The sequence below is a fragment of the Mya arenaria genome, chromosome 8, assembly GCF_026914265.1.
Source record: "Mya arenaria isolate MELC-2E11 chromosome 8, ASM2691426v1".
Lineage (NCBI taxonomy): Eukaryota > Metazoa > Mollusca > Bivalvia > Myida > Myidae > Mya > Mya arenaria.
In genome coordinates this window covers 17,320,874-17,348,866 of record NC_069129.1, presented here as the reverse complement: position 1 = coordinate 17,348,866, position 27,993 = coordinate 17,320,874, and the positions used below count along the sequence as shown (strand labels likewise).

Here is a 27,993-nt window from a genome sequence, read left to right as displayed (position 1 = left end):
TTAAAACCTTCTACTGCTCTTGCAGACAAAAATGCGAAATGTCATAAGGAAGCATGCATTAACTCGAGGATAACTCCTTTCATTGCTCACACACAAATATTTAAAGCGTCGTGTATAGAACCACGACCTGTTTAACTTTATTTCTCGTATCAATCTACATGTGTATATGCGTTCAACCAATCGGCAATTTAAACAAAATCCATGTTAGTTCTTACATGAAGTGTAATTTGTATATATGTAAACAAGTATATGAGCCCTGTTTGATCATCAAATGTACAATTCATATGCTTTACACTTTGTGAAGTTTCAGAAGAGATTTCAAGGCTTTTAATATAGAATAGTGCGTTCTGATGTATAAATTATTTCATGACGTTGAAGTATACTTGGACAATCGGCATGAAGTGAGGTCGAAATGGGTGCATCAACCCCTCGATCCGTGTGTGCAAGTGTTGTGACGCACTCAATACCGATGCATATCCTTTCAATCACACACATAAATGTTTCGACTAACCGTCTATGTATATTTTATTTTGACTAAAATCATCAGCAACAAAGGCAAAAAGAAGTCGATAGGAATGTTTATATTAAATTTGTGAAATTGTGCCTATTGACAGAAACAGACGAGAATATTTCAGAAAAATGTGCACGTTGACAAATAAGATATAACACATATATTGTGAAAAGGCATTGTTCGATACATGTGGAAATAGTTCATTCGACCACAAAATTCGATCGAAATTGTAATAAATGTGATTTGTAAATCTTATGGTTTTACAGAGCCAAATCTATGAAAAGTCTAGGGCTGAAACAGCTATGATACACATGCATATATGTTTTAAAGAATTGGAAGACGACCCCTCTTTGGGTACATGTACATAAATGTCCATGTAGTGGAAGAGAAGAATTTCATTGATGTGAATCATGCATCAAATACTCAGGCTGTGTAATCAGGCTATGGAGTCGAGGAGAGTATGCAATGGATGACGGATTATGATAATAAGACGATGGCAATAATTCAAATTTAGCACATCGATCCTTAACAACGTGTACGACATATTACTATTTGATTTTTAGGGCTAGAAAATAAATTTAACAAAGTCGTCCTCGGGTATTGTGTTTATTCTATTATTGTTACATTATCTAAGTAAGTATATATGGTGGACATTTTTTATTATGATAAAATAGTAAACGGGCCTTTGAAACAATATTTTTTTGCTTTAACATTACATGTGTCAGTTACAAACCAATCGCCGTTATAAGTTGAGGCCTGTATATGGTAAGAACGAGTAATCAGTAAAACGGCATACCATTTGTGTTTCTTGACGCGGACTCCCAAGTGAGTTTGTGATTCCTTCGTCGCTGCCATCAACTTCCTCCTGAACTTCACAAATATCCCTCAGGTCTTCTATCAAGCATTTTAAAGCAACATTGTTTTCCTTAAGACAAACATTTTTAAATGTATGCTTATATTCGACTTCCTTCATCTGCCTTTTGACCTCCGAAATGTTCTTATTAAATTTCCGGCCCAAAACGTATAAGTATCCAGGCAACGAATTGCTAACAAAGTCATCAATTTGACTCTCCTCTTTTTCAACCCAACGCAATTTCTCTTCACAAATGGAAGAAATGTATGAAAATGCGTCATTGTTTTCGTCGTTAATTTTACAAGTTTCCTTTCTGAAAGCTTTTATCGAATCATCTACGTTCCCTTTTAGTTTGTTTTCCAAATCATTCAGTTCCTTATTGCATTTACTCGTATGGGTATTACTTGATGCGATTTTTTGATCTACTTCATCCTTTATGCGCTTAAGTTCATCCTTAATCTCACTTAAAGCTTGGTTCATATCATTAGCTTGATCGTAATCAATATGTTTTGCCTCCTTACACAAATCAACGTTCTCACATGAGAGATGATCCGAATGAAGACATCGCCCACAGATCATAGTATCATGGGTTTTGCAAAACAAAGGCGTTCTTTCAGCAGGATGGTCTTTACATATGTCCTCAGTGATATCAGACATAATGCGCCTTGGATTGTATCCACCTTTTCCATACATCTTCAGGATGTGCGTTTTAAATGCCCTTCCTGTCTTATGAATTTCGACACACGAGTCACCAATGTTTCCACATGTATTGCAGAATCCAACTGCATGTTCCTTACAACACATTTCACACTGCACTTGTTTGGATGCCATTTTAAACGTTAATATGAATTTTAATCTAAAATCCGAAATCGAAATATTTCACACAATTCATATTTATAAAACGGCTAGATGAGGATTTCAAAATCGTATATATAATGTTACCATTGGTTGAACGGCGGGTACATCCCAGCCGACATAAATTGTTTTCAGAAACAAAGGATTTCCTGGTTTAAATTAAATCGTGTTCAATAACTAAACATTTTTGTTTCATCGTCCAGAAACAGATTAATTAAAAATTTTAACAACTCAACGTATTTTCTTTTTCTGCAATTATCATATCAAACACTCGACAGTAGTGTAACACACGCAAACGCTAATGGAGTAGTCAGCATTTGGTAAGATATGTTATTCAGTGTCGACCTGGAAAAAATAATGTTTTAAGAATATAATTTCGAATACAATATGCCTTAATAAAATTATTTAACTATAGCACTGTTACGTATTTATTCAAGTACAATGAAAACTACAGGGAAAAGACCATTCGTCAAAACAATAACCAGGATCCTGTTTAGAGGCACAAGGCTAAGAACTAACGGACACGGAACAAGAGGCACAAACCGTCAACATTACAACAAAGAGCATGCACCAAATACATTTTATATTACATTTTGGTTTAACGCCTTTAAAAGGTCTGCGAACCACATAGATCACTGGAGACTTAACATTACAAAATTCAGGAGACCCACTTTTGTTTCAGTATTTATCAAATGCATGTAACCGTCTCACGCTAATTACATTTCAATAAGTAGTGTCAACTGTTTTAATTGTTTATTGATTGTGTGTATATATATATATATCTACTTAGGGCATTAAGGAGACCGTATGTATTTTACGGCATTAAGGAGACAATTTATTTGTATATTTTTTGTTTTATACTTTATTTTACTTTTTTGTTGATAATTTAGTATTGAAATGATCATTTATTATGTGTACAAGATTTAGGCTTCTTAAGTTAATTAACAAAAAATATACGTAATTTGCGGTCTCCTTAATAATTTGTAAGTATGTTGCAGGTTTTAAGGGGACCGGTATATATGTCGAAGGGTTTATGGAGACCAGTGTATATATAAAAAAAAATTTGAGGCATTAAGGGGACCATCCATATTTTATGGCATTAGGGGGACAAATTATATATATCTTACTTTTGACAGTGAAGGCTCCCGTAACCTTAAGAGACAACTTTGTAATAGTATTTTTTATATAATTGTGTGTAATAAATCCACAAACATTGACCGGTCGAAACGGGAGGACTGCAAATTTCATAGGATATTCATCAGAAATCTTTTACAGACCATCTCATTCATTAAATGAAATTCAGCTTCAGTCACTTGGTATGTGTACCGTTTGATCAACAAAAAATATAATGGCCAGGGGCGGATCCAGGAATTGACGTTAGAAGGGGGCGTTACTAAGGGGCGTTTGCAGGAGGATTGAGGGTTACTCAATCAAGAAATTTTTAACAATTTGTAGTCGGAAATGATGCATTATGTGCGTATTTATTTTCTTCTCATATATTGACACAAAAAGTAAACTTGGACGATTTTAAAGGCAGAGCACGCCGATTCCGCCCCATTCTCAATCCGCTAGTGAATGGTGACTTAATATTTGATATATTATGGTTAAATAGAACTTTCAGTTGAATTATATAGAAACTGTAAATTCTAAATACAAGTTCTGTGCTTGTAAAAACAATAAAAGTTTTGTCTGCACAGGAATGTGTCTGTTAACGCTTGAACAGTTAGCTCATGATTAAAGAACATTGTTCATTGGGTTCATTGTGACCCATGGAAGTTTTTTTTATTAAATTCCAACTTCCCCTTAAATTTTACTTGCCTAAAACTTTAACCTAAGTCAATCAGGGGCCATAACTTGTATTATGGAGTTATGTAACCTCATTGGCTGATGGTCCTGAACAATTGTGTGAAGTATTAAGTCAATTGAATAAAGGGTATAGAACGCCTTAACCAATAGGCTACGGAGACGGTTTTAATGCATGTACTCAATTGCAGATTCAGGGGGGGGGGGGTCGGTCCCAGCGCGCGCGCCGTCCCCCACCCCTTTGAATCGTCCGTTTATAATACGTTCTCAGTCAATATCGGGAAAAATACAATATTAAGATAAAAATGCACTATTTCGGATTATAAATTAGGGGAGTCTAACCCCCACCCCGGTCCAACATTTTAAGCCATTCAATTTCTGTTCTGAGGGAGGGGCGGATGTGGAAAGATTAAGCCCATGAGTTTCACGTACCCCTTCTTAAGTCAATTCCTGGATCTGCCACTGATATCTGTAATCAGATTTGTTGTTTCATAATGTTGTAGTTCCTTTAAACAGTTTAAACCTTTTATGGCATCAAAATAAACAGACGCATGTTCAGTAAAAACATACTCTGTATACAACGTTCTCGTACTCTAGAGCGATGATGCTATGCATTATATTTATCATCATCTGACTGACTGAGTAACTGCCAAAACTTTTCCGTTTAAAGAGACTCTCTCATGTTTTAGCACCAAACATATTTTTCCTCGTAATGCATCTGAAAACACTTACATGTATATTTATTTTACTCCTTGGTACTGAAATTGCAGAAATAATAGTAACCAGGTTGATTTTCTTTTATACTTCAATTGCATTTTCAAAAAACCGATTAAAGTATTAAAAATTAATCTTGTTCAAGTTGGGAGCAAGCACATGGGGGTGCCGATAACACATAGAATAAAAAACGGATCGCTTATCCATTCGCCCACAGGGACTCATACTAAGGTGTTGAATATTTTAACCTTAATGGAAGTTATTGATTTATCACGTGATTATGTCAATCAACTGATTGTGCAACAGCCTTTTGTTGAATCGGGTTAGTAACGCATGTCAAAATTTTGGACTTCAAAGACTATATTTTAGCACATATCAACATTTATTGAAGGGTTTCAGCCATCAATAGCTTGGCTTTAACACTTCGTTTGATTCGCCATACTTTATTTCGTAATAACAATCTATAAAATCCAAGTAAAAGATGTATTTTCAAAACACTTAACGCTTCGCTTATATTCACTCAAAAACTCATGTTCGAAAGATTTAAAAAAAGTATGTCATAATCATATGCTCTTTAGCGGCTGAGCTTCTTATTTAAATCTCTTATAAATTTGCCAAATAAAATTCAACATGGGTAAACAATTATAACAAATAACGTATTTTATGTATTGAAACATATTTATAAAAAGATAAAGTCAATTAAATCAAATGACCATTTTCAATGTACTTTCTTTCTCGCGGAAAGTGGACATTTCATCTTACTCCAACAAGTGTCGGGTATGGTTGATTCTCTTCGTGACTGAAATCAACTTTTTTAAACACTTGGTGCATTTCAAATCTAGTCCATATAAACAGCATATAAACAGCCCCTTCAGATTCTTTGACGATTGCATTTCCATGGGAGATCACTGCGTATGATAAACGTACAAGTGTTGTTTAGCCACACTGTGGTTTCAATTATGTCAGGGGCGTAGCTACCCCTCTATTCATGTGAATTCATGTGCTGGGGGGTTCAGGGGCGTGCCCCCTCAGAAAAAATTGAAAACCATGGTGCAATCTAGTGCATTATTTAGTACTGGAAAATAACCAGTTTTAGATTCATGTAGTCAAGTTCGCATACTGCAACTTTGGTTGATTTTTTTTGTCAGAATCATGTGGATTCAGCCGCGTATTCACGTATAGGCGGCTACACGCCTGTATGATGTGCATATGAATGTATAATTTGGTTTAAATGATGCATAATTAATGTAACACCTCCTTGCTGCTACACCAATAGAAACTTTATGGGATGTTAATAGTAAAAGAACTAGCACTGACGTTCCCATTTTTGTCTGAGTCATTTAAATAACAGATAACAAATTACAAGGTAAACAAATTTGTTTTGACTTCTTTAATGAATTATATAAACACATTGTACAAAGATATCATGACATATTTTAAACAATAAGTATGGTTGTCAATTAAACAGTATGCTAGCTTTAAAGATTTAGGCAAACCATTGGAATTTTACGGCGGTCTTAAAAGGTGTATTTAAAGCTGCAATCTCACCGATTGATCGTTTTGACTACCGGTACTCTTTTATTGTTTGTCAATAAATGGAGTATTTTTTGCAGAAATGTCTAGACCCAATTTTAAGTGATATAAGACTGCTGAAAAAAGATCAGATTGCAGTTCATCATATTTATGTTAAAAAAATGATGTTTTATGACTAAAAGCATTACGAACAATGACTAAAAGCATTACAAACAATTTAATGTAAATTACTTTTTCGGCAGTTTTACCAAACATTTTTGATTGGTTCTATTGTGAATTATCTAATATGACTGAATTAAAGGAATGATAACCAAATCAGCCGATTTTGAGACAATTTTGTGTCTAAACTGACAATCTGTAAGAGTGCAGCTTTAAGTTTTGATCTAAAGCTTCATATACACATTGTTATATTGTCAATAACTGTTTAAAAGGTCTCATGTACTAAATAAGATAATAATTTTCATAATATCTAAAATTGATTAAAATAAATAAAGTACCATTATACCTATTTCTTAATAGTGCCGTTTCTCATCTGACAATATCATTCAAAGCCATCATTTCAACTACGAATTTATTTTTAACTTTCAACTTTTCTATAGCATATGCAACAAAATATACCAAAAATACAAGCCATGAACAATATGATTGTCCAACTTGCATTATCTTTGACCTTTTGATATGACCATTTTCCAGTTTTGTTTATTTGTAAGTTGTGCCCTGAAGAATAAAGTATGACTGTATGAATCAAAAACAAGCAATAAAAACACTTAAAATATGCCCCAATCCCTGTAATTTCTAATACAGTAGTAAAATCAAGCAATTAAACATTTAGAGCTGCACTCTCACAGATATACCGTTTCCACAACTTTTTTTGTCTTCGAATGAGCAAGTTTTTGCATAATTATCTGCAAACCAATGATAAAAGATTGCTGACAAAAGATCAGATCGCAGATTTCATATTTTCGTTCGAAAATTAATGTTACTAACGGTTTAAGAAAAGTGCATAAAAAATATCAATGTTTTAACTTAAATAGAAAAATCTTGGGTTTAATTTTTCGCAAAAATTGGATGGTTCCAATCCAAGACATAAAATGAAAAAAGTTGTCAAAACATCCAAAGTGTGAGAGTGCAGCTTTAACGTTTGAAAGTAACACTGTTTGCCTCGTGCCCCTAAACAGGGTTTAATTATATTATATGCCCAGTGGGCTTGTCCCTGTATATTTGATTGTATGATTGCAGTAATGGATACTGGTCTAATTATCTTCTGACAATTTTTCACCAATTTTAAAGAATGAGAAAACATATTAACCTCATATAACGCTGTACAATTTAATCTCATTCATTAGGTTGAGAAAAATTCCCTAAAAATATTAATTGTGGAAACATATCTTATTTAAATACATACAGGAAATGGCGACATCATTTACCCTTTAGTATGAAAAAGGCAGTTTCCTGATATTTGAATAGCGTTTTTTTATTTAAGCATCTCAATTCATAGTATGTATGAAGTTTCAAAGGAAACCAAATCATTGTAACGATTGTTTTCAAAATAGATTCACACTCTTGATAAACTTCTTTTCCTAGTTTCAACTTTTGAGACTTTTTGATGAGCCTGCACCTTCCCCCTCTTATGCAGTGGCTTCAAGCAATAAAGCTACCAGCTCAAGTTGCACAGCTGGTGAACAAGACTGCTGATAGTCGGCAAACTGCACACTTGATGCCATAATAAATCATGTCCATCGACTTCCAGAATGAAGAAATGACAGCAGCACAGAATTGATTTCAATTGGACCTCTGTACTTTCATCACCTTGTTGTAGTCAAAGACTATGTCTTAGTGTGCAGTGCGGGATCTTGAGAAGCTTTCTGCTCATCTGATGAAGTAAGTTTGGCAGAGTGTGACACTCCTATCTACTCATATGGCTAGACACCTGTGATCTATGTCTTCTTGTGTGTGCCCAACCATCACCTGAAGAGAATTTAGAGGAAGTTAGTGCTTGATTACAAGTCAATGTGACAAAACAAGGTCTTTCATTTATGCCACCAAGAACTAGTATTCCAAGTTTCATAACTTGTATGTTAACTCAAAGCAATTGAGCAGAAACTGTTTGGTAATTAATTTTAAGTCACTGCTTCCACTTATACTGCAAGTAATATTGAACGTGAACCGACTGACCCAAATGCAATTCTAAATAATTTTTATGTGCAGAAACCTTAATCCTATTGACACAAAAGTAATCCAATTGTATGTCTTCACAAAACATTCTACAACAATATTTGTCAATTTAACTCAAAGATTGATTATTGTTTTTTAGTCAGACAAACACAGATATGGCCCTATATCGCTCACTTGATTTGAGAAAGGATTCTAACTTACTGGTAGTTATTGTTTGGACACTTACTGAACACTTTTGGTCTGACTTTATTATGCAGCTGGTGAAAATATTAAAAGTCCCTTAATAATGGGCTTACAAAAACATAAAAAAAATGTATTTGTTTAAAAAATTACAAAGGGCCATAACTCTTACAATATTTAAGTTTGTATTGAGCAGAATAAAAGGCTTTGCCTAAAATACAACCTTAAAACTATATTTACAAGTAAAACAAAAAAATCTACAAATATGTTTTTAGTATCTGGTTTTTGAGAGTGAATGATCACAAGAAAACATCACACATTCACAATCATATTAAATAATAATTTAGTTTTTTTAAAATTATATTATATTTCAAAAACACTGCAAAAGACAAGACACTTACGTTTCAATTTCTTGATTTAATACAGTGATGATTATCAATTCTTATGAAGGGAGATGGGTCTTACACTCTAACCAGTGCAACTTGCATGTTCTTAGTCGCTCAGTTATTACCTTTCTTAAAATTCTCCTCTTGATCTGAGCCACGCCAAAATGATGGGAGATGCTTTTGTTTTTCCATCAGAATGTATAGCACCTCTGTGTTTCTGTTTGTCTCCTGAAATAGTAAAAGTTTATTAATAATAATAACAATAATAATAATCAGTGACTTTTATTGAAATTATTTCCACCGTTTGTGCCTTGCACATTGGGGAACAAAGTTGACTTCTGAGGAGAAGATTTTTCCATATAGACATATAGCAAAAAATAGCTCCACACCCTGGAGCAATGTTTTTTATAAATCAATATCCAGTGAAGAAAATTCATACAGGGTATTGAAACATATTTTGCTTCAAATGAAGACTTTTAACAAAGATAACTTAACTAGCTCTTCATCATATTAAATAAAAATTAACACAGTCTATGCCGCACACGGAGCCCCGCATTTGATCTTTTACCAAAGTTTGATTGAGAGTTTAGTTTCACATCGACAAGTCTTTACAGGTCTATTAAAGCTGCACTCTCACAGATTAAACATTTTGAAAAAGGTTATATTTTTTATCTTAGAATGAACCAATGTATGCGAAAATGATGACAAAAAAATGTCTTTGAATTCCCGTCAAACATGTCCGAACCAAATTCAAACTATGGATAATCACTGTCATTCACGATGAAATTCAGCACTTCTTGCCCAGTATATATACCCTTACTTTAAGCAGAAGGCTAATTAAAACAAACACATTTGTCCGAAATTTAATCAAACTTTAAATGGTAGTAGGATTGTCATTTGTTCATGTAATTGTCAAGAATCAGGAAGTGGGGAACATTATAAAGCCATTTAACAATACAAACAAGACGATTTTCTATTGAATGTACAATAGTAGTACCGGGGTAAAATGCAAATAGTTATTATCTCAAGAAAAGGACATCAAGACCAGTTCATTTACCAGTAGCATCTGACAGTCAATAATGGTTCTGAGTTTAAAGAGCATAATTTCCATTTTATTGTTTGTTTAATCATTATATATTTAACACCAGTTGTGAAGAAGGAGTTATCATTATATAAGATTATATTATCTGGCAGTGGTTGAAAATGTAAAGTGAGACCAGTTTTTTACCTGTTATTGAACAAACTGTTATGTTGGCAGGACTGTCCTCCTCAGCAATGCAAGAACAGCAATGACTGGCTGGCACTCTGTAAAATGGCGATTAAAACATTTTGTCCAATTAAAACTGTCCCTTTCTAAACAATCCATCAGCAATATATATAAATGAGCTGCGCCATGTGGAAATGTATCTTGGGAAGTTTCCATTCCATGTAATGATGTCATAAAGATGAGCAGAAGACATTACTTACTATGCAGTAAAAGTTCTTACTTTAACAGTAAAGATATCTTTTTTTGAGAAAATTTATCAAAGTGAGCTCTTTTATGTCAAGTTTCTAAGTCTTGTACACATCTATGTTACATATATAAATAATAAACAGGAATAAAATGAGGAGTTGTGTACACACTTATTCCTCCTTATGTACTGTGTAACTCAAGAAAAACAATCCATAATTCTAGTAAATCTCTAGAATTCCCTTACTTTTCTCGCTGTACAAAAATGAATGAGGAGTTGCAAACAAGCAGGGCCATAAAACTTTTGCTATTTAAACTGTACCGCAACAGCAATTTAAAGACAGTGATACTCATTGATGGAATAGGCACTTAGACAGCTACATTTTCTGAGAAATGGAGATCAGACTAAATTCTCCAGAGATAATTTATAGATTTATTTGAAATAAAGAACATGTTACAGTGTTTGTGTTAAACTTGTTACTTAACCCTGATTTAACAAAATTATTACCTTCAAACTGGTGATAAAATAAAAACAAATATACCTTATTAAACACTGTTTACTATCACATCTGTACCCCCCCCCCCCTTCTTACATACTTAAGCGGCTGTTACCAAAGTAAAGAATGAAAGGTCCACAAGACCAATTATAAACCATGAACCATGAGAATCCTGTTTACTAATTTGATTTTAAATCACCCAAAAGGCTTTCTACACATAATGGTTCCTTAATTTAAATCTAGTCTCCAAAGGTGTCACTGTTGTGATTTCATTGAAAGACTTGAGATACGTTATTTAAAAAAATGACGACAGGAAAGCTTAAACGCAGAAGTCTGGCCGGGTATATGAGCCTGGAAATAAATACGCAAAAGCTCACCATGCTGCTAAGGAGTCTTATATAATATCCGGCCCCAGTTCAGCTGGAGATTCCACACGGCTGGAAAACCGGCCCGGTGCACCCAAGCTTCACCATGGGCAGTATCTGCAAGAGGAGGGTGTAAATCTGGGAAAACGCATTTATAATCAATTTGCGAAAGTTCTTATCCGTCATAAGTAGTGAACATGTATGTGGCTTATAGAACATCTGAAATTAAGTTTAATGAAGGAGACAAAGTTCGGTCTGGGATCTAAACCTGGATTTTGATGCTGAAATTGTAAGGGCCGAATTCAGAACATCCACTCTCACTCACACTCCAACCACATTCCTGTAAGGGACACTCAAATGATCACTTGAGTGGAATATGGGGAGTGACACTCAAGTGATCTGTTCGTATTCACACGCCTCGCTAACACTCCACTTCATCAAGTGAGCAATACAGTATATAATTATACACGTATGTTTACATGATCATATCGGATTATCTGTTTGACTATGGTGATGTTTACATTATACATTGTAAACATATGTTTATTTGAGATTTTAGTACCTTATTGTTAGTTATGGCAACAAACAAATGATAATAAGTGTTATTCTAAAACTGATATTTTCATTTTAAAACAATTGGTTAATAAAAATAAACGTTTTGGGTTGCAAATAACTGTTGCAAAATATGTTTAAATGCATGTTTTTTGTTGTCATTGTTGTTGCTGTTTTAAATATGTAGCCGTTTTCCATTGTATCACGTAATTTAAATATGTATTCATATATAATCTTGCTTTTGTATTCTACATAAAGCGGTCTTGGGCGTTTGAAAATAATATATGGAAGTTGAAAAAATAGCAGATGGATAGAATTAGCGAATGAATCTACTTCTTATGGGGAAATAACACCTCGGAGTGAAAAACAACTCAAGAAATGTAGGGGAAAATGGATGAAGATGACGATAATAATAATAATAATGATGATGTTGATGATGATATGGTGGTGTTGGTGTTGGTGGTGCTGCTGCCGGTGTTGGTGGTGCTGCTGCTGATGATGATGAAAATTATAATAATAATAATAATAATAATAATAATAATAATAATAATAATAGCAATAATAGTAATAATAATCAACTGAATGTAGGCTGGAAAATACATATCAATTCCCTTACCACGCTATGAAATGGCCTAGCGGCGTCAAGTTAGCGGCCTGGCGGCCTAGCCGCCTCATGTGACTAGCGGCCTAAAATTGTTTCCTGTTCCAAAGCATTTTATATGCGTTCTTTTCTAAAACAATGATAAATTAAATGTCCTTTTCATAAATCAACATCCTTTAGCGAATATCAGCATTTCCCCCTTTTCATGGGCTGCTGGATGAGTTTTGGGGATTTTTAGGTCGCTAGGCCACCAGGCCGCCAAGTTCATGCCGCAAGACCGCTCAAACGTGATGTATTTTGCATAGGAAAACAATTATTTTAGCATTGTTTTAGAAGAAAACTCATATAAAAATGCGCTGAAATAGAAAACAATTTAAGGCCGCTAATGTACGACTAAAAACATTGATTTATCTTATTTTCCATTTAAACCATTGAACCTTGAAATAGATAACAAATTTAGGCCGCTAGTCCGTCAACCTCATGCCGCTAGGATGCTAACTTCACGTACCTTTAGCTGCCTGTCTTTGCAGCCATTGATGAATTGCAAACATCAACATTGCTGGGGGTTCAAGATCATTGCGAGACAAAACAAATATATGATAGGCGCATCCTTTTGAATTTGTTTTGTTTATAGATGGCCACATTATTGAATGAACATGTACTTCAATGGATTATACCGGTCTCTTAAATATTGTCTGGGAACGAGCATGTCCCTTATTTGTTCCAAATATTTGATATATTTCATCTTTTCTACTTGCCATGTACTTTTTTCACATACACTCATTCAATTCCTATTCACAACCAATCCTCGAGGGCGGTTCATGTGGCCTAGCCGAGCACTCACAAATGTCCCACTCACGCAAAACACTTGAGTCTCACTCACACCTGTGAATACGGATATACCTTTCACTCGAAAATATCTCGACCGTTATGTGATTACAGAGGATTAACTCATTGAGTGTGAGTGAGAGTGATTGTTCTGAATTCGGCCCTATGTTTTGTTCAAATGAAGTATAAATTTACAGTGAGTACAGAGATATCTTGAAGTCCAGATTTATCGCTTACCTTAAGTTCGTAGGGCTACAATTGAGAGCTTTTCTGTAAATTGCAGGAACTGTCCCCATGAGCTTATTGTCTGTTAGGGGAATGGTGGCTTAGGTGATTGGTGGTACCACTCTGCATTTCTTATCCACACAAAACACAGTGTATCTGAAAATGACAGAGAATGGCCATGCACTTATGAAAGCTATGCTAGAAATACGCCGTTATGAGTGTATCAGTTGACATTTCCACACAGAAATTGTGAGGCCTCCAATACAGCAGTACTGACATCAATGACGAAAACATATATATCTGTCATGGAGCTATGCTGGTTCTGTGGCGTCAAAACCACTGCAACTGGGCAATTCACTAGAAACATCTTTTCAGAAAAAAGAAACAACCAATACTGTGTAGCCTTTGTCACCCAGTGAACACCCAGAGCATCTATTTACTTAGAAGTAGCCACATTAAGATCTCAAATTAACAAAAAAGTGTATCCGTAAGCTTTCAAATACTGAACGAAGTGCAACTTTAAGGGGGGCTGCGAGCAAATATTGTCAAGGGCAGAAATCTCGCAGAAGTTTGAAAAAGATTATGCAAAGCTCTAGCTTGATGATTTTGGCCCAATTCAAATTGTTACTCAGTAACACGGCGGCGTAAATTTAATCTAACATCAATATAGTTACACAGGAAAATAAGAAATAGCTTTAAACTCTCTAACATTCATGGCAGAGTGTCTGATGACGGTCCAGTATGCCAAAAGGATGGAGAATATGTGAAGCATGCACATACACACCTTTACAGCCCAACATTTGGTTATGGTTTCACAGTTATTCATTTACACAAACTCACAATCAATCAATCAATGCACACCCACCTGGAAAGGTACGACATCCTTTGGAAGAGATGAATCTTGCAGTCTGGTAGACGGTTGCTGACTTAACTTTATTGTCCCACGCAGCAACTGCAATTAGATAAACATGTTGATGTTCGCACTAAAACAAAGCTTAGTATTGAGTTAAATTAAACATGCAGCCTGTTGGCTGGGGTAACATATCTAAATCCCCAAATGGATGATCTGATCCCAGCCAACAGATCAGCGAAACACGAATTGTATTGCGTGTCGGGGGGGGGGGGGGGCAACTTACCATAGCCGCCTTGCGTATTTGTTCACAAAGCCGGCACACACAGTTCATTCTCAGTTTGCATGTTGTGTACTGAAAAGTTCCAGCTTTCCATGACACTCGCAATAAACCTATCCATGAATTAAAACAAATTAACAAATAACTACCAGGTAATTATGGAAAAATAAATGTCATTTTTTACTTGATTGATAAATACAACTTATATTGCAGTCAAACTGGATAAAATATCAGAAAAATGTGTCCTGTTCCAAAAAGTGTGTTTTGAAGTTGCAGACAATAGTCCAAAGACCAAGAATTGAAGTGTTTAGACAGGGGCAGGCAAATCTTAAAAAAAATGTCAAAATTTTAAAATTTAAATAAAACTAAAATTGTACAAACCTTATATAAATCATGTGTACACTTGAAAATACATACAAGGATACAATGTACACATAATCAAACGCTACCTGAGAGAATCATTTTTTTTCAAGAACTACTTGAAGGGGTACTGTGACCCGCAAGCATTTCGTTGTGGGCGGACACCTTTAAACCTCTTTCCCGCACATTAATTAAACACATCTTATGTTTTGTCAGTGCCGGTTTTGATGACCAGTATAAATCTAAAAGCAGTTTTTCTGCCAATATTTACCCAAATGATTTGGATGAATGCTTAACAAGAAAGTGCAGTGTACACAATCAAATAAAGTATTTAGTGTTCCAGAAATAATGAGCAATCTGAAATCTGACCCCTTACATTCCTTAAATATTCACAAAGAGTTAAGTTCAAATTTAAGCAACATAAATCACATTCAAGCAGAATAATTTTAAGCAAAAATGAGCATGAAAATAGAAACCAACTGAATTGTATTTTCAAATGTTCCATCCGTGTTTGTTTGTTATCTTTTTATGATTCAAATGGTAAAAAAATGGTGCAAATGTGAGAAGCTCTGAAGAAGAAAACTGATATTTTAATAGAAATAGTGATGAAATCACTGACATTATGTTTACTTAGCATCTAAAGCAACAGACCAACCAGACCTACCAGTATGCTAATCTATATTTAACTGCTAAATTTTAAAAACCCAAAACATACAGATAAGATCTGTGGCGCAGTTGTTTACATTGTGTGATTAAAATTAAATTTTTGGTGGTGATTAATATAAATCCAAGATTTGTTTTCAGAAGATCAGCAATAATGTTTTTTCTTTGTCTCAATGAAAAATGTAATGTTCAAGTTCATAAGCGCTGTTTAATCTGAGAATTTCCCTTGGTGTGAACCGCTTACTGTGTCCAAGTTATCCAAGCTGGATCTAAGACATTACTACAATATGGGCAATTCGCTCTGCCATTTTTATAGATAATTGTGTATTCCAAAAGTATTCTTTTGGTACATTGAACTCACAACAATATTTGAACTCCTGACGTCCAGCACCGCTGTCAGATTATCTAATCCAACCACTATGCCATTGCATGCTCTTTACTGAATGAAAGATAAATGAATACTCACAATTTTGAACAGTATTTTTTTGGTCACAGATAGCAACCTTTTAACCCCACTTTAACCTGTCTTCCCTATTTGGCAAACAGAGAATTTTTAGAAAATTTGTTATCTGATGATCCTGTAAATTTTGTGTGGATAGACTAAATACTGTTCGAATTTAGCAAATCAAAACTAACATTTTGGGTTTATTCAGTGTAGACCCTAAAATATCAATTTTGATTTATAAGTATGTAGGTTTGTTCAAAAGCTCAGTACAGTTTACTTTACTTGTTAAGTTATCCAATTTCTGTAAATAAATGTTACTAAACTTGACTATAAAATACTGTAGGGGGGCGTGTCGTAAGGTTAAGAAAAAATCCAAATAATGCAACAGTCAATTGCAGCATGGGCCCCCAAGGTCCTGCTAATAGCGGGGACTTTGACTTTCCGTCCAGCCAATCCCAGGTAAAATTCCCGCTCTGCACAGACAAACAGCTGGTAAAAGCCCTGTCAAATGAATTATGGTCATTTCGTAACCGCTCATTGTTGGTCATTTCGTAACCATTGTGTTAGTCAATACGAACCGTTAAGAAATCGAATGGTCATATCTTAACCGTTGACTCCTATAATTATGAGGAATTAGTTTAATACCATTTGAATTTACAAAATAAGTTTACTGTAAGTATAAAACATAAAAATAACAACATAAACAAAGTTAAATCTAGTAGTTGTATTCCTTCTTTATTCCTAATAGTGTAGTGCGATTTGCCAATAAACTCTGAAACTATGACAAATAGAAACATTCACACTAGCTATTTTTTATAATATGAATATTAAATGTAATAATTTTTTAATTCATAGATGTTCTACCATTGAGAGGAATTATGACCTTAAGCCAATATTTTTTAAATATATAGACCATATAACTTTAGAATTTCATTTTTTTTAAATTGCATAGAAGTATTGTAAAATGTAGTAAGTTTGCCGAATGTGAGTATGCGCTTTTTATATGCTTATTGCATTAAAAATGTGCCCATATGTTTAATTTTGTATCTTGTTATTGGAAATTAATACATTGGAAACTCACTAAACCGGACAAGGTCCGGACTGGGCAAAATTTCCGGTTTAGTGGGGATTCGATGTACGGAGTAAGTTTACTCAATATATTAACTGAGTTAACCTTTAAAGGCTTTTGTCCTCTAGGGACAGTTCAATTGTCCGATGTTTAGACGGAGGTTGAGACATGATTAAAGCACTTGCAAAAGTGATAAGCATAATTAAACATTTCTGCGTTTTTATAACCATCTTTTTTCCATGTCTTGAAATAAAACAACTCTCGTAATTAAATGCTTGTTTAGTATGTTTGATAGTTTAATTAAAGCACCGCTCTAATTTGATTCAATCATAGAAGTCTTTAGATAAAACAACACTTCAAAATGATCACTAAAACACCGTTTCTAGTTCTTTATTTTCTGCAACAAACAAATAAATGTTTTAATCAATTTTCTTTTCACAAGTTTGATTATCGTTTGATTATCGCGCGACAGTCAATCCACAGCGCAATCATCATTATCGATTATCGTGTTAACACAACATCACAGGTGTAATATTTAACGACGTACCGGCTGTCAAAACAAAATGACACGTGATTCGCGAATTCCTAATTCACAGAATTATTTTGACATGTTTGAACAAAACGTCTGGTTTTGTAAGGTAAAATTACGTTGACAACTAACAATTTTTCTCGATTTTTTGTCCGGTATCCGGAATTCCGGGGTTCAGGTTTTGTAGGGATTTTTTTACATTGAAAATAGAAGGGGAAAACCGGGACTCTGATAAAATTCCAGTATCCCGAGGATTCCGGTTTTGTGGAGATCCGGTTTAGTGAGTTTCCACTGTACCATAACTAATAATTTTAGGCTGTTTTTTGTCGGTTTCGGATATAAAGTATGCAGAATATGGATCAATTGAGAAAAGAACAGAACAAAATTTTGTTCGTTTTAAACAATTCAAACAAATATAGTCAATGAAATAGGTCAAGAATGATCATTTATGTAAACGTAATTTTACTCAAAAATACGTCGCGATCAGTCTTAAATTATTGTTTATAAGTAAGCAAAATGTAAGAAAATAATTAACATATATTGGTAGTATAACAAATCATTTCTAATTTACCATGATATATATCTAATAACTATTGAGTAACATAAATTATTGGCTTGTTACTAGTGAGAATTTGAGTAATGTCTCCCAATTGGTGTCTTGGTTGCTGTGCCATATACATCCAGGTTCGAACAATACACTTAACGAGGTGCTAAGTGTACTATTTATCACCTTGTTAATTGATTTATTGATGGTTACGAATTGACTAACAAAATGGTTACAAAATAACCAAGATTCAGCAGTTACGAAATGGTAAGGTTACGAAATGACCAGATCCCCGTCAAATGCCCCTGGGGGCATCGTAGGTTAGGCCCATTCCCTGTTTTCAGCGCAAAAACAATAACACTGCATTCACTCAGCACTGTCGGTCCACCTGGAACGTAAAAACATGGCCCATTTCCCCTGCTATCCCTGGTACAGTATAAACAAGACCTGCCTGGGGGCCTAGTCTAAAATATTAGACGTGTTATACGGGATTCTTCCAATCCCTAACGTCTAAACGGGAATGTGCAAAAAACGGGGGGGGGGGGGTTAAAAATATTGAAATTGTTTTAAGTGAAGTATTTTATGGTTGAAATTGATCATAAAGAGTTATATTCATATGTTACCATGTAAATGAAATGCTATTTTGCACTAAAAAGCATTTAATGCATTAAAACAAGTTGTTTACCTTTCCAATAAAACGAAAGTTGACTGACACAGAAAACAATTATGCAAAGGGGAACAACTCGATACAATCGTAATAACTCGGCCTCCTCCGACAAAGCTTCGAGATAGACCTCGTTATACAATCGTAACAACTCGGCCATGGCCGAAATGTTCCGAGCGATTTAAAACTGTGCCCTGAAGCATTGCAGGTGCCCTTCATGTATATATCGTTATGTTTTGACAGAATGAAATGAAGAAAAGCCGTCAAACTCATAATTATAAGTTGGATATTTATTTTTTGTGTACGGAACTAATATAAAATAACATTATCTGGTAATATTTCTTGTTTTTATGGTATTTTATAGACGCTATATGCTTTAACCCGGAATCCTGATCGGAACAACTATCCTCTTTTGATACTAAACAATTTGTACGTGAAGGATTTGCCATATCAAAAATCTAAAAAAAATCCGTCAACGTACAATTATTTGGACTACCTGGGGGCCATGGTTACAATTGACTGGTGCATAACTGTGGCAGAATAAGGGAAATATTTTATTGTTTCTTTTATTATAAAATATGGAAATTTAAGACACATGCAAAAAGCCACAATACGAATTGGTGATAGTGTTCGTTCTGTTCTGCTATTCAAAGGTGATGAGAATGACTAATGACATGACATTGACAAACAAAATGTAAGGCATTTGTATCATTTCGTCTTTTATTTATTAAAATCTGAGATGTTAAGGGAGCAAATCCCTTTTTAGATTGGAACATACCAAATAATAATAAGCGACGATGTAGTGGTAAACCAAGTTTGCAAGAAATCAATCGAGTTTCTCCAAAATACAAGCAAAAATTACACCGGATGTTGATACTAGTGATTTAGTTTCAAAATCCGGATAAATCATTTGCTTTTCATCCAGAGGGAGGACGATTTATACTACTGTACAAAAGTCATAAAAATAAACGAAAAAAACGTTAAATATGTATTTTACACACTTACCAAGTTACCATTCTCTTTCCGTAAGAGATGAACGCCATACTGCATAATTGCACGGAGATGGTACCACGGAGATACCCGAAAATTTCCGTTATATTCCGGAAAGTTAAATTTCTGTATACTTGAAAATTTGGATGCTGATGGTACACGAAATATCGAATTTCCTTATTTCTGTTTTTTATGGAATGAAACTTCGGGATAATATACAATAGGCTTTAAATAAAGTAAAACAAATAAAAAATGCTTAGTATATAGCTATTTTGACCAAAATTATGATTTTTTCCCCTGGTCGCCTTAATAGCTATTTTTATGGATACACAAATATACACACACAAAAGTTTAAGAATATTTTTTTTGATATTAAAAGATAATAAGATTTAAAACAATGAAATGATCTCGTAAATAAACATTCAAGCTTATCAACTTACTATCAATGGACATATTTATTGACATTTGATACATCAAATCTGGACTGAAAATATTAAGGAGACCAATTTTTGTCGCCTTAATCCAGCGGTCCCCATAATGCCTAGATTAATATATATATGGTCACCTTAATATCTGTAGTATATATATATATATATATATATATATATATATATATATATTGCAACAAGGAACTGGTTTCGTTCGAGTTATAGATTTGGTACAATGATGCTTTTTGTTATGAAACTCTATGATCACACAGTCTTAAACCTTTTATTTTCTAAGGCAGACTGTGCGTGATGCTCATAGTGTCAAACAATAACTGCATCGTATCTTTGAAAAGTTTTGCATTAGTACGTACTCTGAATGGGTTTCCTCCGTCTGCAGATAGGGTTGGGATATCTAATAATTGTAATTTGGGTTAACCTATTAGTTTATAATTATCTGTTATATTATTAAGTTTCCTCAAGTTATTGCATACTTTGAAAAGATTTACCTTTACGTTTATTTTTTATTCAGTTTTGTGCACTTAAACTGGTTTAAACTCCAGTAAATTTACATTTTACTTAACGTTCCAAAACGGTACCTTACAATCCTTGATAAACATATCCAGTTTTTATATAGAATATATGCACTGTGTTGTTTGTGGAGTTTTGTGCTGTTGTTCGATTTTTCTTGTTGTGATTTTATGTGTTTGTGTTCTATGTCTTTGGCGTTTACCATGTGTCGTTGAACGGGGTTTATGTTTAAACTTTTGACTACTGAGCTTGTTTCTGTAGGTTTTCACATTAGTATCATCATGCATTCAGTGTTTACTTTAAATAAAACGAATAATTAAAGGAATATTATTTACTGCTTTCAATGATAAAGAAATAAAAAAAGTTAATACGAGAGATTAAGAAAAAACAAAAGTTACACAGAAGCTGAAATAGTGTTTCTATAACAGCTAACCAGAAACGAAAGAACTGTTTAAAACAATGTAATGAAAGCTGAGTTTTGGTTTTAAATGCATTTTAGGGCAGAAATTTTGAATAAATCTTGCTGCAGTAAACCACTGGAAAAAAAACGTGTCATGGCAGAACAAATTTCTACTTCTATAGACAATGATTGTCAATGATTGCCTAATGTCTGAGGCATTTCGTAAAAACGAATATGATATAATGACTTACAAACTGCATATTTAATCAATACATTTAACGGATGGGCAAAAACATATGATCAGAAAAGTTCAATAACCATTAGATTAAAGCATGAACAGTTAATCTGACTATTTCACTTATGCTAACAGCAACATAAATGAATAACAAACAAGAAACGCCGCAATGCGACGAAACCAGGTTTTTAAAGATTGACAGAAGAACTTCAGTCTGTGTCTGTTTTTCTATTTTTAGTAACAGTGACCTTGAACCTAGTGACCCCAAATGCAATCCATTGAAAGGTATCCATAAACTCTTCCTTTATACCAAGTTGTGTCAGAATATGTCAACCCTAACTCAAATTATTCAGTTTCAACCATTTTTCTATTTTTAGTAACAGTGACCTTGACCTTGAATCTAGGGACCCCAAACGCAATCCCATGAAAAGTATCCATAAACTCTTCCTTTATTCCTGGTTTGGTCAAGATATGTAGACCCTGACTAAAATTATTCAGTTTCAACTGTTTTTCTTCAACTGTTTTTCTATTTTTAGTAACAGTGACCTTGACCTTGAATCTAGGGACCCCAAAACGCAATCCCATGAAAGTATCCATAAACTCTTTTTATAGACCCAAGTTTGGTCAAGAAATGTGAACCCTAACTAAAGATATTCAGTTTAAATCATTTTTATATTTTTAGTGTCAGTGACCTTGACCTTGACCCGAGGGACCCCAAATGCAATCCTATGAATGGTCTCCGCAAACTCTTCCTGTACACCAAGTTTAGTCAAGATATGTCATCCCTAACTAAAGATATTTAATTCCAACCGTTTTTCTATTTTTAGTAACAGTGACCTTGACCATGACTCTAGGGATCCTAAACATAATACCATGAAAAGTATTCATGAACTCTTCCTAATGGCCAAGTTTTGTCAAGATATGTCATCCCTAACTAAAGTTATTCAGTTTCAACCGTTTTTCTATTTTTAGTAACAGTGACCTTGACCTTGAACCTAGGGACCCAAATCACAATCCCATGAAAGGTCTCCATAAACTCTTCCTAAAGACCAAGTTTATTCAAGATATGTCATCCCTAACTAAAGTTATTCAGTTTCAACCGTTTTTCTATTTTTAGTAACAGTGACCTTGACCTTGACCCTAGGAACCCCAAACGCAATCCCATGAAAGGTATCCATAAACTCTTCCTATTGACCAAGTTTAGTCAAGATATGTCATCCCTAACTAAAGTTATTCAGTTTCAACCGTTTTTCTACTTTAGTAACAGTAACCTTAACCTTGATCCTAGGGACCCCAAACGCAATCCCATGAAAGGTCTCCATAAACTCTTCCTATAGACCAAGTTTAGTCAAGATATGTCATCCCTAACTAAAGCTATTCAGTTTCAACCGTTTTTCTATTTTAGTAACAGTAAACTTAACCTTGACCCTAGGGACCCCAAACGCAATCCCATGAAAGGTCTCCATAAACTCTTCCTATAGACCAAGTTTAGTCAAGATATGTCATCCCTAACTAAAGTTATTCAGTTTCAACCGTTTTTCTACTTTTAGTAACAGTAACCTTGACCTTGACTCTAGGGACTCCAAACGCAATTCCATGAAAGGTACCCATAAAATCTTCCTATAGACCAAGTTTGGTCAAGATATGTCAACCCTTACTAAAGTTATTCAGTTTCATAGGTGAGTTTGACGCCGCCCGGCCGCCCGCCCGCCCGAACAACGATGTTCACCATTCTAATAACCAGGTTTCACTATGTGAAAACCTGGTTAAAAATACATGCAAGAGGAATCGGACTGGGGTAGACTTAAAAATATAATGTAATGGGGCTATTGCAGGTCTTTTAGCAAAAACAGTACTTCCAATGGCAGCAAAATTTTCATAAAAAATATTGGCTCCATTAGTTATAGGTACATAACATGGATTGGCAAGTACTGGGATATGTAAAATACTTGGTAATTGAATGGTAACTATTGGTAAAAACAAACATTTTATAAGAAATGCTGCTCCAAAAGGACAACTTAGTGTGCTTATTAAATGAAAAGGTAACATTCCACTTAGATTAAGACAATCTCAACAGCAAAATGAAGGGGTTTTAACATTAATTTTGGGGGGCACTAGCAGCACCAATACTTGGAAGTATATTTAGTCAAGGTCTACAAGTCGATCGTGTTCGAGGATTACAACTCGATTTACAAATAAGACCATGAAATTAAAAATAAACTAATTTTATTTTAAAAGTTCCCATCATTTACTTTGACACTGTTTTACGGGTAAAACAGTTAGAAATGTTGTTTTCAGTAAAGATAAATCTTGATAACAATACTCGAAATGGAACACACTGAGTATGTAAAAGGATTGATTAAGACAAATGAATTTATAAAGAAATGTTAAATGCTTAAGGAATTCCATTATTGTCAAACTTATAGAATGAAGCTAAAGAAGAATGGGTAAAATCTGAACAGGAATTTACTAATAGTTTGAAGAGTTTACTCAGATAGAACCTTAACTATTCCAAGTGTCATCCAACGAAAGACGTTGATATCAAAAAATGGAAAATTAGAAAATCTCAAACGTACAACGATCGTCTAAACGATTTAATAGATAATTCATCATTACTTGTTCACTAGAAGCATGCACAAATTTCGAATTTGGACAATATGAAGGTTTATTATTTACATTCCCTGATTAGTTAAAGATGCATTTTACTGCCAAATACAATTTAATACAATTAATACAAATCTTTTAAGATAACAAAATGGTTGATCAAATATGGAAAATAATTTTTGGAAGAAAGGCGAAGAAAACACGGTAATTCTACCTTATGAGACGATTGTAAATCACAGTAAATCTTTTAGCACTCACCAATCATTTAAAAAAATGCATTTTCAGATATTTAATACAGAATTACAAATGTGTTGATAAATATTTTCCATGAATGCATTATTTAGTAAGTAGGTAAAGGTTTATCACTCAAAAATCATGTTAACCATACATGTGTATGTATTGATTTTGAGTAAGAGTGTCACTTTAACCGTTATAAATTAATTGCTAAAACATGACACTGATGTACTTCATGAAGAAGTTGATTTTGATTTGATTTATATATTAACAGAAATATTTGATAAAAGAAGATAAACTCTAATATATCCAAAGATATGTTTAAAAGGTTAACACAGCTCTCAGGGATCGAACATCAAAAAAGAAGTAAAGAGTATTCTTATATTATCGAAGGTGGATGTGGAAAGAAATTTAACAATAATTAACTTCTTGACTCTCTATAATTAATTTTAGGATTACTGCAGGAAATAATTGTTAACATATAATAAACAAGGGAAATTCAATTATTGGAGATTACTAAAGTTAGGGGCAATCACGGGGTATGAACATTTCAATGATATATAATGGCATCATATTGCATAAAAAGGAGAGTTACATAACAATTAAAGCCTCAGTATGCATTTTCTAAAAATAACAAATAAATGCCAATGTCAACATGTGCTTCCTGTGGAATAACTAAAATTTGTTAAAGAGGATCAAAAATATATGGACCCATTAATATGCTTATTATCATATAATTTATTTTCTGTTAATGACTACTAAAATTTAATAGTTTTAAGTTGGTTAATAATATGCACATGGAATGAACCGATATTCGCAGCGGAAGGTTTTTTTTATAGGAATGAAGGTATATGCATTTACTAGGTAATTATTTCATTTACCTGAACCTTGACTTCAATAGTCCAAATGCTCGTTCCGCAACGACCATCCCCCTTGCATGAGCATTGTAGGTTGTCTGCTGTCTCCCTTGTGGCCGCAGAACTGGGGTCATGAGGTAGTGGCGTAATGGGTAGCCACAATCACTCAACAACAACCCGACATTGTTAAGCTCTAGGTGTCTCTTTAAAATAAAATTATTTATCAAATCAAAGTGCTTGTACTTTGCTTCTATCATATTAATATTATCAAATATAAACATTGGAGTATTGCCTTCGGTTAAGACAGAAATGTTATACATTTCTTTGCTTTTTAACATTAAAATTTGTCTACAAATATATTTCATTGAGCAAAAATATGCAGGTAACATGTTCAGTAATTTGTTCTGTTGTATAATATAGAAGATATTTCACAACTTTACGTATGGCAAAATAAATATAAAGTGTTTACATCACACTTTTATGTATAACTCAGAAAATAAAATACTTTTAACAACACACAGTCAAACTCATTTGCTACATTTCCAAATCTGACTCCATGTTCATCATTTATAAAGTAAGAACTATCAGTTGAAATTTATTCGTTTTTTCAAAGGATGTTTCATGATACAAATTTTGGCATTTAGAAGACAGTGGGTAACTTTAAATGATAAAAGGTTTAACTATTCATAGTGAAAAGTTAAAATGTACGCTTTTCATATAATTCAAAACTGGCATATGAAGAGAATACCTGGTGGATAATTGTTTGTTTCGGTGTATGATCGTAATGTATTTCACCGAACGCCCACCAAAATTTATATTGAAGTATTTACATTTGGTGTTCACAAGGTGAAATTTATTGCTTAATAATAGTACACTGAGACAAACATTTTTCATAATATATGCCATGAATTGGAATTATAATTCACTTAATAACACTTTCTTAGAAATGGCGACAATTCGTATGCAATGACAGTTGATTTGGAACAGACAGCGGTCAAAAATTTCAAATCGGTGAAAAACAGCAAATTGATATTTTCACTGTTTGAAACAATTATTTTCACTGATGAATGGAGGATATTTGTTTATTCAGTGTACTATCGTATTTTATTCCATGAGTGTCATAGAAAATATAGTTCTTCTATGATCAATGATAAATATCATTGTTTTCACTGTTGTTATTTCACTGATAAACTCTATGTTTCATCGAAAAGCATGAACAAAATCTCTTCAAACCACAAGAAAATATGTAATAAAATACCATTAAACAAGAGCTGTCACAGAGACAGCGCGCTCGACTATTCTGCCGTTTTTCAGTGTAAGGATAGAAAAGTTTTGGCGAAACATGCAAGGATCAGTGTTAGATTAGATTTCAATGCAATACATGATGTGCTGAGATATTAACATAAATGTGGTTACATGGACTATTTTAACCAGATTTTTTAAGTCTAATAATAATGGGCCATTATTTACAAAATACAGTATCTAACTTGGTTATTCAATGACGTTGGGTGGTTGAATACTATTGTATAAAGTCTCAATGCAAAACATCAAGTAGTTGCTGAGATATTATCCTATGTGTGCTAACATGCAAGACCTTAAACAGAATTTCTAAGTCACATAATAAAGGGGCAAAAATTATATAATATGAAAGAAAGAGTTATCTTACTTGATTAAAGAAGAAGGTTAAATGGTTGGGAGTATGTGTGTACAGTTTCACTGCAATACATGATGTATTCGCTGATGTATCAAACAAAACCTTAACCAGAATTTCTATGTTTATAAAAGGGGCTATTATTTGAATTTAAATGCAAACTAGAGTTCTCTAACTTGGTTAATTAAGTAGGCTGGATGATTGAGTACCACTGTATTAAGTCTCAATGCAATACCTCAAGTAGTTGCTGAGATTCAGCCTATGTTTGCTTGCACGCAAAACCTTAACCAGATTTTTAAGTCAAATATAAAAGAGCAATTATTTGCATTAAATGCAAACAAGAGTTATCTAACTTGATTAATTAAGTAGGTTGGATGGTTGAGTACCATTGTATGAAGTCTCAATGCAATTCCTCAGGAAGTTGCTGAGATATCAACCTATGTGTGCTTGCACGCAAAACCTTAACCAGAATTTCTAAGTCGAATAATAAAGGCATATTATTCGCATTAAATGCAAACTAGAGTTATCTTACTTGATTAATTAAGTAGGCTGGATGATTGAGTACCATTGTATTAAGTCTCAATGCAATACCTCGAGTAGTTGCTGAGATTCAACCTATGTTTGCTTGCACGCAAAACCTTAACCTGATTTTTTAAGTCAAATAATAAAGAGCAATTATTTGCATTAAATGCTAACAAGAGTTATCTAACTTGGTTAATTAAGTAGGTTGGATGGTTGAGTAGAACTGTATAAAGTCTCAATGCAATATAGCACGCAAAACCTTAACCAAGGTGTAACGCCGACGCCGACGCTTGGGTGAGTAGTATAGCTCTCCATATTCTTCGAATAGTCGAGCTAATAAATATGTAAATAAAAGGATGCATTTAGATAACACTTATTGAAATAAATAAGGCAAGTTGTAGCACCGAATCATTACAAACAGCTACAATGTCAACTATTTTGTATGTACGAACTCAGATTGTAAATATAATCACACAACAAGTAAACATTACAATCTAATATTAAAGATGTGTATTGGAATAGATGGTTGCATGACAAGCATCTTAAGACATTTCCTCAGTTAAGGCTACATGTACTTCTTAATAGTCAACTGAAAAAAGTTGTGACTGTTTT

At 33.7% G+C, this 27,993-nt stretch overlaps 1 protein-coding gene across 4 annotated transcripts in view; it reads right to left on the bottom strand.

The window, feature by feature from the left end:
* The window catches only part of LOC128243078 (heat shock 70 kDa protein 12A-like), a 45,472-nt gene that overhangs the window by 13,783 nt on the left and 3,696 nt on the right, over positions 1-27,993 (bottom strand). For 2 of the 4 annotated variants that reach the window (XM_052960588.1, XM_052960590.1), the window contains exons 3-4: positions 25,233-25,411; positions 1,308-2,564 (exon numbers count right to left, since the gene is read on the bottom strand). In XM_052960588.1, coding sequence (XP_052816548.1) covers positions 1,308-2,195 — 888 coding nt within the window. In that variant the 5' untranslated portion in view covers positions 2,196-2,564; positions 25,233-25,411. Of the gene's footprint in view, positions 1-1,307; positions 2,565-4,454; positions 4,492-25,232; positions 25,412-27,993 lie in introns of those variants that run through there. The other 2 variants (XM_052960589.1, XM_052960591.1) reach the window with 2 other exon arrangements.